This window comes from Oncorhynchus kisutch, linkage group LG2 (genome assembly GCF_002021735.2).
Source record: "Oncorhynchus kisutch isolate 150728-3 linkage group LG2, Okis_V2, whole genome shotgun sequence".
Lineage (NCBI taxonomy): Eukaryota > Metazoa > Chordata > Actinopteri > Salmoniformes > Salmonidae > Oncorhynchus > Oncorhynchus kisutch.
Window position 1 is genome coordinate 9,690,558 of NC_034175.2, and position 12,484 is coordinate 9,703,041.

General features: G+C 44.0%; 1 protein-coding gene across 1 annotated transcript; it reads left to right on the forward strand.

Annotated features, from left to right (window-relative positions):
- Positions 1 to 386: 386 nt before the first annotated feature.
- On the forward strand, positions 387 to 11,367 carry LOC109900952 (potassium-transporting ATPase alpha chain 1). Its single transcript, XM_031786989.1, has 22 exons — positions 387 to 561; positions 701 to 811; positions 933 to 992; positions 1,334 to 1,537; positions 2,217 to 2,330; positions 2,677 to 2,811; positions 3,159 to 3,276; positions 3,804 to 4,072; positions 4,165 to 4,473; positions 4,598 to 4,732; positions 4,904 to 5,096; positions 5,851 to 6,026; positions 7,821 to 7,957; positions 8,138 to 8,288; positions 8,457 to 8,625; positions 8,798 to 8,952; positions 9,042 to 9,165; positions 9,384 to 9,529; positions 9,736 to 9,869; positions 10,058 to 10,159; positions 10,267 to 10,358; positions 10,530 to 11,367. The coding sequence occupies exons 1-22, from the start codon at positions 550 to 552 to the stop codon at positions 10,556 to 10,558; spliced, it is 3,075 nt and encodes a 1,024-aa protein (XP_031642849.1). The 5' UTR covers positions 387 to 549; the 3' UTR covers positions 10,559 to 11,367.
- The last annotated feature ends 1,117 nt before the right edge of the window (positions 11,368 to 12,484 follow it).

Consider the following 12,484-nt stretch of genomic DNA (forward strand, 5'->3'; position numbering starts at 1 on the left):
TCATTGAATGGGATGAACCAGTCATTGAATGGGATGAACCAGTCATTGTCTCAGTGTCAATGTATCAGTCAATTCATGTGTATCTGAGTTGAGAAGAAAATCACCCTTGATGTAATACAGATTTGTCCTATCACAAGTGAAAGAAGTAGTTGTGACTTTGGTATGGCATTGACGTTCTTGATAGCTTTACAGTTAATCAGGGAATGTAGAAACGTGTGTATTCTGATAAGACAGGTACAAGCCCTACGCACAAGGCCATTGGCACTGATATGAAAGAGCCACCAAAGTGGGTAGGGGACGCTTTGCCACTCACCTTAATAGGGGTGACATTGGCTACTCTTAAAATAACACTGCCATTTTGGGGCGGGTAGAGAAGGTGAAGGTGGTGCAGTAGTATATAAAGCTGAGCCAACAGTCTGGTCCTGCTCTGGAGGTTGGGGATTTTACTGTGAGGAAAGTCCCTAGAGTGGCTATAAAGACGCTTCCAAGATTTCGGGGGAAAAGAGGACTGAGCGTTGGACTTCAATTGATTTGGGCAGGCCCTCCACCATGAGTAAAGGGGTAGGTGACCCATTTATGTGATTTATCAAAGCTAGGATCAAATTGTCATGAATTAAATGAGATTTTCCTTCAATGATCAAGGATATTGTATATTCACCCCCTAGTGAGATGATACAGGATGTCATCTCTTTGTCTCCAGGACTCTTACGACATGTTTGAGATGAATGGAGAGGTGGACGTCAAGATGAAGAAAAAGAAGAAGATAAAGAAAAAGGATAGGCTAGAGGGAATGAAGAAGGAGATGGACATTGTGAGTGTGGTTCACAAGACCAGAAGGAGAGAGGCTGGAGAGAATATGCCAAATTAAATGAAATGGGACAGAATTGCAGCATAAATACATTGCAGCTTTAACAGTCTGTCAATCTTTACAGGATGACCACGAAATCACAATAGAAGAGCTAGAGATGAGGTATACCACCAGTGTAACCAAGGTAACTAAACTACCATGGGGTTTCTGTCTGTCTGTCTGTCTGTCTGTCTGTCTGTCTGTCTGTCTGTCTGTCTGTCTGTCTGTCTGTCTGTCTGTCTGTCTGTCTGTCTGTCTGTCTGTCTGTCTGTCTGTCTGTCTGTCTGTCTGTCTGTCTGTCTGTCTGTCTGTCTGTCTGTCTGTCTGTCTGTCTGTCTGTCTGTCTGTCTGTCTGTCTGTCTGTCTGTCTGTCTGTCTGTCTGTCTGTCTGTCTGTCTGATGAAACAGACTGTTGCTAATATAGAGTAAATGCCCCCTCTCTCCCTCTTGCTCACTCTCTCCACCCTCCCCCTTCCCTCCCCTTAGGGCCTGACCTCCAGCAAAGCCGCGGAGGTTCTGGAGCGGGACGGCCCCAATGAACTGCTGCCCCCCAAAGGGACCCCAGAGTATGTCAAGTTTGCCCGCCAGCTGGCCGGAGGGCTGCAGTGTCTGATGTGGGTGGCAGCCGTCATCTGCTTCATTGCTTTCGGCATCGAGTTCTCCAGGGGAACCCTTGGCTGCTTTGACGATGTGAGGAGGATGGGGCGGGGAGAGAAAAAGAGGGAGGAGAGAGGAAGGGTGGGAGGAGGGGGAGGAGAGAGGTGGAGGCAGAGGTAGAGTAGGAGTAGGAGACTAAAGTTACACTGGGAGGGTGAAGTAGATGCTAATGTTACACTGGGAGGGTGAAGGAGATGCTAAAGTTACATTGGGAGGGTGAAGTAGATGCTAAAGTTACACTGGGAGAGTGAAGTAGATGCTAAGGTTACACTGGGAGGGTGAAATAGATGCTAAAGTTACATTGGGAGGGTGAAGTAGATGCTAAAGTTACATTGGGAGGGTGAAGTAGATGCTAAAGTTACATTGGGAGGGTGAAGTAGATGCTAAAGTTACACTGGGATGGTGAAATAGATGCTAAAGTTACATTGGGAGGGTGAAGTAGATGCTAAAGTTACATTGGGAGGGTGAAGTAGATGCTAAAGTTACGCTGGAAGGCTGAAGGAGAGGCTACAGTTGCACTTGGAAGCTGAAGGAGAGGCTGAAGTTACACTGGGAGGCTGAAGGAGAGGCTACAGTTGCACTGGGAGGCTGAAGGAGAAAATACTGTATGTGAAGGAAGGGGAATACATACGAATACAACATGTATTACAGAGTGAATATAATGTGACTGTTTGTTTCATCACTATTTCTCTGTGACCACACCTGTCTACAGCTGTACCTCGCCATCACTCTGATCACTGTTGTTGTGGTGACTGGCTGTTTCGGTTACTACCAAGAGTTTAAGAGCACCAACATCATCGCCAGCTTCAAAAATCTAGTGCCACAGGTGAAGATATGAAATACATTATAACTAAAGAATATATTATAACTAAGGAAATACATTATAACTAAAGAATATATTATAACTAAAGAAATACATTATAACTAAAGAATACAGTATAACTAGGGAAATACATTATACATTATTAACAGACCAGGAAAAACTCCTGGCCCTAAATACCCATACAACAGTTATTTTGTTATTGTAAAAAATGGTTTACTTTCATGACAAATATATTCCTTTCATCAAGACTGATCATAATCCACTCACTACTGCACTGAGGCAAGGCAGTCAGTCCATCAATCAATCATTGAAATACAGGGATTTGGTATAAACATCTATCTCGTTCTAGCAAGCCCTGGTGATCCGTGATGGGCAGAAGAACCAGATCAATGCCATGGACCTGGTGGTGGGAGACCTGGTGGAGATCAAGGGTGGTGACCGCGTACCTGCTGACATCCGCATCATCTTTGCCCAGGGCTGTAAGGTAGGTACACTAGGCCATCAGTTCCCATTATAGACCACTAACACACTTTCAACCCAGAAGTAATGGCTAAGGGTGTTGATGCAGGTTGAGCAGGAATGTGAACATAGAGCTAGGATTCCGGTTAGGATTAGTGTTAGGGTTATAGTTAGAGTTAGGGCTGAAGCTAGGATTAGGGTTGATCCAGGATGTGGACATGAAGCTAGGGTTAGGGTTAGGTTTACGGTTGACCCGGGGTGTTGGCATGAAGCTAGAGTTAGGGTTAGGGTTAGGTTATGCAGAAGACCCAGGCTTGGTTGGTTTCATATGTTATAACCCTGTCAGTTCCTTGATCTTCTCATCCTCTCCAGGTGGATAACTCATCCCTGACAGGAGAGTCAGAGCCCCAGAGCAAAACCCCGGAGTGTACCCACGAGAACCCCCTAGAGACCAAGAACATCGCATTCTTCTCCACCACCTGCCTGGAAGGTAGACACATCACCGGAGGCTGCTGAGGGGAGGACGGCTCATAATAATGGCTGGAATGGAGTAAATGGAATTGCATCAAACACATGGAAACAATGTGTTTGATGAGTTAGACACCATTCCATGTATTCCGGACGATGAGCCCGTCCTCCCCAAAGGTGCCACCAACCTCCTGTGCTACCTAAACACACGCACATGAACACACACCTACACATACACACTGCCACCACTGCCTGAAAGGTACTACAGAAGGACACCAGAGGAGGTTGGTGGGAGGAGCTATAGGAAGATGGGCTCATTTTAATGGCTGAAATGGTGTAAATGGAACGGAGTCAAGCATGTTGCTTCCATGTGTTTTGTAGTATTGGTACCATTCCATTGATTCCACCACCAGCTTCCTTTGACTGACACACCCCTTATTCAATCACACACAGAAAAGATTCACACAGAAACACAAATTTGCAAAAACATCAACATTATACTCATAATGTAATCTAAAATCCCCTTTCCTGTTCTTGGCAACCAACCAGGAGTGGCCACAGGAACGGTCATCAACACGGGTGACCGCACCATCATTGGCCGCATTGCCAGCTTGGCGTCAGGCGTAGGCAATGAGAAGACGCCAATTGCCATAGAGATTGAGCACTTTGTTGACATCATTGCTGGGCTGGCCATCTTCTTTGGCTTCACCTTCTTCGTGGTGGCCATGTTTATCGGCTATGCCTTCCTGGAGGCTATGATCTTCTTCATGGCCATCGTGGTGGCCTATGTACCTGAGGGGCTGCTGGCTACTGTCACTGTGAGTCAACAATGAGGCTCTGGTCTGTCTAGGCCTATATCAAGTTAGTTATTAGCAGTTTTCATCAACCATCTCCCTCTCTCTCCCCCCAGGTGTGTCTGTCGCTGACGGCCAAGCGTCTGGCCAGAAAGAACTGTGTGGTGAAGAACCTGGAGGCTGTGGAGACACTGGGCTCCACCTCGGTCATCTGCTCTGACAAGACGGGCACTCTGACCCAGAACAGGATGACCGTGGCCCACCTGTGGTTCGACAATGTGATCCATGCCGCAGACACCACAGAGGACCAATCAGGTCAGAGCTTTGACCAATCATCCGAGACATGGCGATCGTTGGCAAGAGTGGCAGGACTCTGTAACCGGGCCATCTTCAAACCCAACCAGGAGTCTCTGCCTATACCTAGGGTGAGCATATAGACACCAACCTCAACACACAGATTGGCAGACACATTCATTCACAGACACAGCATCAATGAAAAACGATATGATTTATGAGTTACCTTTATTCCAATGCACCTATGTGCAACAGAGAATAGTGGTGGGCGACGCCTCAGAGACGGCTCTGCTGAAGTTCACTGAGCTGGCCATAGGGAATATGATGGAATACAGGGAGCGATTCAAAAAAGTTGTTGAAGTACCATTCAACTCCACCAACAAGTTCCAGGTAAGAGGCCTGATTTTCTGATCTGATTTCAAGTCAGTCTGTTGAAAGTGTTTATATAATCTACCATATGTTGTATAGGTGTATCATGTGACTATGAGAAATACTTTAATGGCATGACCAGAATTAGCTATTTGTGTTTGAATCGTACTGTCTCCCCCCGGTGGCGAGTAGCTGTCAGTGCATGAGTTGGAGGACCCCATGGACTTGCGCTACCTGCTGGTGATGAAGGGGGCGCCAGAGAGGATCTTGGAGCGCTGTTCCACCATCCTGATCAAGGGCCAGGAGATGCCCCTGGATGAACAGTGGAGAGAGGCCTTCCAGACCGCATATATGGACTTGGGGAGCCTGGGGGAGAGAGTGCTGGGTAAGGGACAGTGTTTGGGAATAGTGAACTACATGTAATTCAACTAGTAATTGAACTACATTTTGCAATAACTTGGTGGTAGTTGAACTATATTCAAATCTTGGAAGTGTTTTCAGTAGTTTTACTTTTTTTGTGTTACTTTTTGGGCCATGTAGCTTTGTAGCTAACAACTGGAACTACACCGTACTTTTTTGGCTAAAATAAAATATGGGAGAAGTAGGCAAACATGTCCTTTCTTTTTCAGCATCAGACCTGCCAAATATTTTGTGTTTAATAGGTTAAATGACACATTCTGTTAACATCTGACTGCAAAGTGAACTGTTCTTGCAATTTGTAGTCTATGACATTTCAGATTTAGATATGATCATTTATCACAAAGAGGTTATCACAACATTAATTACTTTCTAAGTAACTTTAGTTAAGTAAACAGTTTTTTATGGTGGCTTTAGTGTAGCTTAACTTGTATTATTTTGTAGCTTGGTAAACAATATTTTCAGAGTAGCTTCCCCAACACTGGTAAGGGACCGTACAAGGCTATAGGAAACCATGCACGAAGGTTGAAGGAACAAGCCAAGAGAGAAAAGCAACAAGATCAATTGACTACAAGAGAGGATGAGGGGAGAAAAGTCACATCTAGAAAATACAAGATAGTACCACAGAAGCTTTATAAGCTATCAGGGAGAAAATGGTATCTCTTCTTTGGGCCCATAAATACCCACTAACCCCTCCAATCTGTCCAAACATTTATCTCCAGGTTTCTGTCACATCTATCTAAATGAGAATGAGTTCCCTCGTGGTTACAAGTTTGACTCTGATGAGATGAACTTCACCACGTCTGGTTTGTGTTTCGCTGGACTCATCTCCATGATTGACCCGCCCCGCGCCACTGTGCCTGACGCTGTCATGAAGTGCCGCACGGCTGGAATAAGGGTACGAGGGTAAAATGGGGGAGAGTTCGGGCAAAGGAGAAAGACAGAAATAGAAAAATGGAGAGAGAGAGTTAGAACGTACAGTGCCTTGCAAAAGTATTCACCACCCTTGGCCTTTTTCCTATTTTGTTGCATTACAACCTGTAATTTAAATCGATTTTTATTTGGATGTCATGTAATGAACATACACAAAATAGTCCAAATTGGTGAAGTGAAATGAAGAAAAATTACTTGTTTCAAAAAAACAAAAAACAAAAACTGAAAAGTGGTGCGTGCATATGTATTCACCCCCTTTGCTATGAAGCCCCTGAATAAGATCTGGTGCAACCAAACACCTTCAGAAGTCACATAAGTATTAAATAAAGTCCACCTGTATGCAATCTAAATGTCACATGATCTCAGTACAGATACACCTGTTCTGAAAGGCCCCAGAGTCTGCAACATCACTAAGCAAGCGGCACCACCAAGCAAGCGGCACCATGAAGACCAAGGAGCGCTCCAAACAGGTCAGGGACAAAGTTGTGGAGAAGTACAGATCAGGGTTGGGTTGTAAAACAATATCTGGAACTTTGAACATCCCACGGAGCATCATTATTAAAACCATTACTAAAAAATGGAAAGAATATGGCACCTCAACACACCTGCCAAGTGAGGACCGCCCACAAAAACTCACGGACCAGGCAGGAGGCCATTAATCAGAGAGGCAACAAGCAGACCAATGATAACCTTGAAGGAGCTGCAAAGCTGCACAGCGGAGATTGGAGTATCTGTCCATAGGATCACTTTAAGCCATACACTCCACAGAGCTGGGCTTTGCAGAAGAGTGGCCAGAAAAAAAGCCAATGCTTAAAGAAAAAAATAAGCAAACACTTTTGGTGTTCGCCAGAAGGCATGTGGGAGACTCCCCAAACATATGGAAGAAGGTACTCTCGTCAGATGAGACAAAAATGTAGTGTTTTGGTCATCAAGGAAAACGGTATGTCTGGCACAAACCCAACACCTCTCATCACCCCGAGAACATCATCCCCACAGCGAAGCATGGTGGTGGCATCATCATGCTGTGGGGATGTTTTTCATCGGCAGGGACTGGGAAACTAGTCATAATTGAAGGAATGATGGATGCCGCTAAATACAGGGAAATTCTTGAGGGAAACCTGTTTCAGTCTTTCAGAGATTTGAGACTGGGACGGAGGTTCGCCTTCCAGCAGGACAATAACCCTAAGCATACTGCTAAAGCAAGCAACACCTGAGTGGTTTAAGAGGAAACATTTAAATGTCTTGAAATGGCCTAGTCAAAGCACAGACCTCAATCCAATTGAGAATCTGTGGTATGACTTAAAGATTGCTGTACACCAACAGGAACCTATCCAACTTGAAGGAGCTGGAACAGTTTAGCCTTGAAGAATGGGCAAAAATTGACTAGATGTGCCAAGCTTATAGAGACATACACCAAGAGACTTGCAGCTGTAATTGCTGCAAAGGTGGCTCTACAAAGTATTGACTTTGGGCGGGTGAATAGTTATGCACGCTCAAGTTTTCAGTTTTTTTGTCTTATTACTTGTTTGTTTCACAATAAAAAATATTTTGCATCTTCAAAGTTGTAGGCATGCTGTGTAAATCAAACTATACAAACCCCCCAAAAATGTATTTTAATTCCAGGTTGTAAGGCAACAAAATAGAAAAAATACCAAGGGGTGTGAATACTTTCGCAAGGCACTGTAGCTTATACAAGGTAACAGGCCATCACAGTCTCACGTCAACCTATATCAACTCATTCCACTGTGAACTCCCTCAGGTAGTCATGGTGACGGGTGACCACCCGATCACGGCCAGAGCCATCGCTGCCAACGTTGGCATCATCACAGAGGGCAGTGAGACAGTAGAGGACATTGCTACCAGGAAACGCATTCCAGTGGAGCAGGTCAACAGGAGGTGGGTCTTGTTCTCCAACACCAACACGGTCTGGCAGGGTTAGGATTCTGACTCTCACTTTGGTTGATGAATCTCCTGTGACAGATTTGACTATTTATACAGAGTTTGTATATCAAGTAAGTGGATTAGACATGTATATTCTATTCTATCATATTCTAATCTATTCTATGTGGTCTTCAGGGATGCCCGTGCCTGTGTGATCAGTGGTGGTCAGCTGAAGGACATGAGCAGTGAAGAGCTGGACGAAGCGTTGAGGAGTCACCCTGAAATGGTGTTCGCCCGCACCTCCCCCCAGCAGAAACTCATCATTGTGGAGAGCTGTCAGCGTCTGGTGAGCCCCCCCCCCCCACACACACACACATATACCAAGTCTTTAGTCACACTGCATTCCAGAGAGGTTTTTGGTTTGGGTTACCCTTCTTTTTTGTCATGTTATCTCTCTCAAACCTTCTCCTCCCCTCTCTTTCTCTCTCACTCTCTCACGTTCTCTCTCACTAAGGGCTCCATTGTGGCTGTGACAGGCGATGGGGTGAACGACTCCCCTGCATTGAAAAAGGCAGACATTGGTATTGCCATGGGCATAGCTGGCTCTGATGCAGCTAAGAATGCAGCTGACATGATTCTGCTGGATGACAACTTTGCCTCCATCGTCACAGGGGTGGAGCAGGGTAAGCGAGAGTGTCTTAGCAAATCGCAAAACACAACAATAGACATTTTAACAGGCTGATTACAATTTAAATGTATCCTGTGAACCAATATTTGGTTTCACAAAGTTAAGCCTTCATGATATTAAGTAATACTGATATTGAGGGATTGATTTTGACCATATCTGACACCAAGGTCGTCTGATCTTTGACAATCTGAAGAAATCCATTGCGTACACACTGACCAAGAACATTCCGGAGCTCACACCCTACCTCATCTACATCACTGTCAGTGTTCCTCTGCCATTGGGCTGCATCACCATCCTCATGATTGAGCTGGCCACTGACATTGTGAGTCTCCTCCTCTTCCTCACCCCTCATCCCCCTGCACTATAAGACCATTCTAGAATGATGCTGATTATCCTTCTTCTATCCTACAGTTTCCCTCTGTGTCTCTGGCCTATGAGAAAGCAGAGAGTGATATTATGCATCTGAAACCCAGGAACCCGCGTAAGGATAGGTTGGTGAACGAATCTCTGGCTGCCTACTCCTACTTCCAGATTGGTGAGGGTTCATGTCTGCTCCTGTAGTATGTAAATGTCTGGAAAAGGCCTTTCTATTTCACTCGGCCCTTTGAGTCCAATTGATCCTTGAAGCTGAATGATTTATTGACCAATATTCAAGGTGATAACCTACAAATAGTCTATTAGTAAATTTTTCATGTCCAATTTTCTCCTCCCTCCTCTATTTTGATTTATCACTCCCCCTCTCCCCTTATTCAGGAGCGATCCAGTCTTTCGCTGGTTTCACAGACTACTTTACAGCGATGGCCCAGGAAGGCTGGTATCCTCTGCTGTGTGTGGGGCTCAGGTCCCACTGGGAGAACGTCCATCTGCAGGACCTGCAGGACAGCTATGGCCAGGAGTGGGTGAGTGTGTGTGGCTTAAGGTAGGATAGATATGGCCAGGAGTGGCAGAGTGTGTGACTTACTGTAGGATAGATATGGCCAGGAGTGGGTGAGTGTGTGTGTCTATGGCCAGTACTGTACGAGTGCTTGTAGCTTTACAGCGCCCTCACTTACCTATAACTCCTGGAAATGTCTATTGAAAATCTCCTGTCTTCTCTGTTCTGCAGACATACGCCCAGCGTCTGTATCAGCAGTACACCTGCTACACTGTCTTCTTCATCAGTATCGAGATCTGCCAGATCGCTGACGTGTTGATCAGGAAAACTCGCCGTCTGTCCATCTTCCAGCAGGGCTTCTTTAGGTCTGTGGATGTTGACTGCATGGAACAAATGTCTCTTACTCCCTACATACAATCATATACTCCATGTTATGCATCGTTCATCGTAGTGGCAGAGAAGGCTTCCAACAAAATAACTTAGGATGTATCAATCTTGATGGGACTAATAAAACATTGTTTGACCATCCTCCGTGTTTTCTGTTTGTGTGCAGGAACAAGGTGCTAGTGAGTGCCATCGTCTTCCAGCTGTTACTGGGTAACCTGCTGTGCTACTGCCCAGGGATGCCAAACATTTTCAACTTCATGCCCATTAGGTACTGTTACACTCTGTTTGACTTGAATGGATGTCGATTCATCTTCTCTGTCATTGTTTTGATGGCTTTCATGTTGGTTTGTTCATGCGTGTAACTCCCCCTTACAGGGGCCAATGGTGGTTCGTTCCAATCCCGTACGGAATTCTAATCTTTGTCTATGACGAGATCAGGAAGCTGGGGGTCAGAAGACATCCAGGAAGTAAGTAGCCTTGCTTGCTTCTGTCTTATCCATCCATTCACCTCCCCATCCATCCATCTATTTATCATCCATCTATCCATCCATTCACCTACCTACCCATCCATCCATCTATCTATCCATTCCTTGCAGTAGTCCACCCTAATTCTGATTATTTCCATTCCCCTCTCACAGGTTGGTGGGACCAGGAGCTGTATTATTGAGAGAAGAGGGCAGATATCTAGACCAGAGCCATAGGTATAAAGATGCAGGTTAGCGTTTTCCGTCATGAATCTTGTTCTGGAGGCAGCTCTGCTCTGCAGTGGTCACTAGCTGGCACAGCCACAAAGTCATAAAATCTGATTTGAATCCTAACCCTAACCACACTGCTAACCCTAGCTAATGGCTAACCCTAAACTTAAATTCATTTTTGTTTTCATTAATTTTTACAATAAGTCCAATTTGACTTTGCAGCAGGTCTATGAGGAAATCGCTCAGTTCTGCCTCTAGGACAAGACACATAACAATAAACGTCAACCTGTTATACAAACCAAGTCTGGCTAGCAAACTGTCCTCCATCTTGGCCCCAAACATTCCATTACAAACATTGGTGCCATGGTGTCCATTACAATTTAAATATCAAACAAGGTTTGCCAAATTCTATACAAGTGTAGCTCTGAATATCCTAAACCATTTCTGATATGGAACCAAATATTATACATTGAAATAATAACCATAAATTCTTATGTGATATGTTTTTAAAGACACACCTCCATGTTCTAATACAAAAAAATAAGAATTCTTGATGTGAGTTTGTCATATCAATTTTAATTTAGAATCCTTTCCTTTTGTAAATCCAGTATGTATATGTCTGTGTGTGATTGCCTTTTGCTTCTGAATTCCATTGCCTTTTTATGTATAACATCAAACATATTTGCCGTTAAGGGTTCTTTCTTGGTGATAATGTTGGAGTTACAGTAGCTTATAGCAATTGTATTTCTGTATTTGTATGAATAAAGTGTGTCAAATATAATGTATTGTATGACTTCATATTCTAGAGAGGTACCTGAAATGTTTCTTCACCATTCTAATTTCAATTCAAATTAATGAATCACTTTTATTAAAAGCCAGACACTCAGGGGTTTTGTACATTGTGTAGCTCAGTCTACGTCTGGTTGATCTCATCTTATCCTGTCCACACAGATAGTAATATTGCTTTGACACCTCCAAGGTGAAAAAAGCTTACCAATATTGAGGGATATGATGTCATTGATGTACTTCCTTTCCTTTTGGGTCATTTCAACGCACGATGGCGCCATTGAGAAAAATAGGCTTTGACACAACGACTGTATGGTTTGACAGCTTCCTATACATATATTTTTACGCAACTCACCATATGTGATGTAACATTTAATATACACCCTGTTCAGTCAGATTAGAGAGTAATCTAGTCGATTTAAAAACTCAATGTTTAGGTAGCATACCACCATAGCGGTTAAGAGCTTTAGTCCAGTAACCAAAAAGTCGCAGGTTCGAATCCCCGAGCCGGCCAGGTGGAAAAATCTGCCATTCTGCCCTTGAGCAAGGCAGTTAACCCCCAACAATATCTGTTCCCCGGGCGTCGATGACGAGGGAGGCAGAACTCACACCTCTGATTCAAAAGGGTAGGGTTTAATGCGGAAGATACATTTCAGTTGAACGCATTCAAATGTGCAACTGAGTAGGTATCCCACTTTCCATAAAATATTTATATATTTTAAATGTTTTTTTCCCCAGAGATATTATTTTACACAGAAAAATTAGATTAGTTAAATTCGCTATTACATTGAGATCGTGTGTAACTATAATGGATGGATGATGATTCATCAAAATGTGGTCTCATACGGTTTTCATCCATGGAGTTTCCACAGAGGCACGCATCATATCTCACGTAGCCCAGCAGCCGGATGCTCTGCAGAACACTAGCCCAGATAGTCACGTGCTGCAGCATGTGGAATTTTAGAGCAGTACTCAGATTTTTCAATCAAATTATGCAAATTAACGACTTTGCCATTAGTGATCCGTTATTATGGTTATGGTTCCGTGTGTGAAAATAATATAAAATACTAATTTCAATTTCTGTCCATAAAAAACAAACATTCGTAGCATAT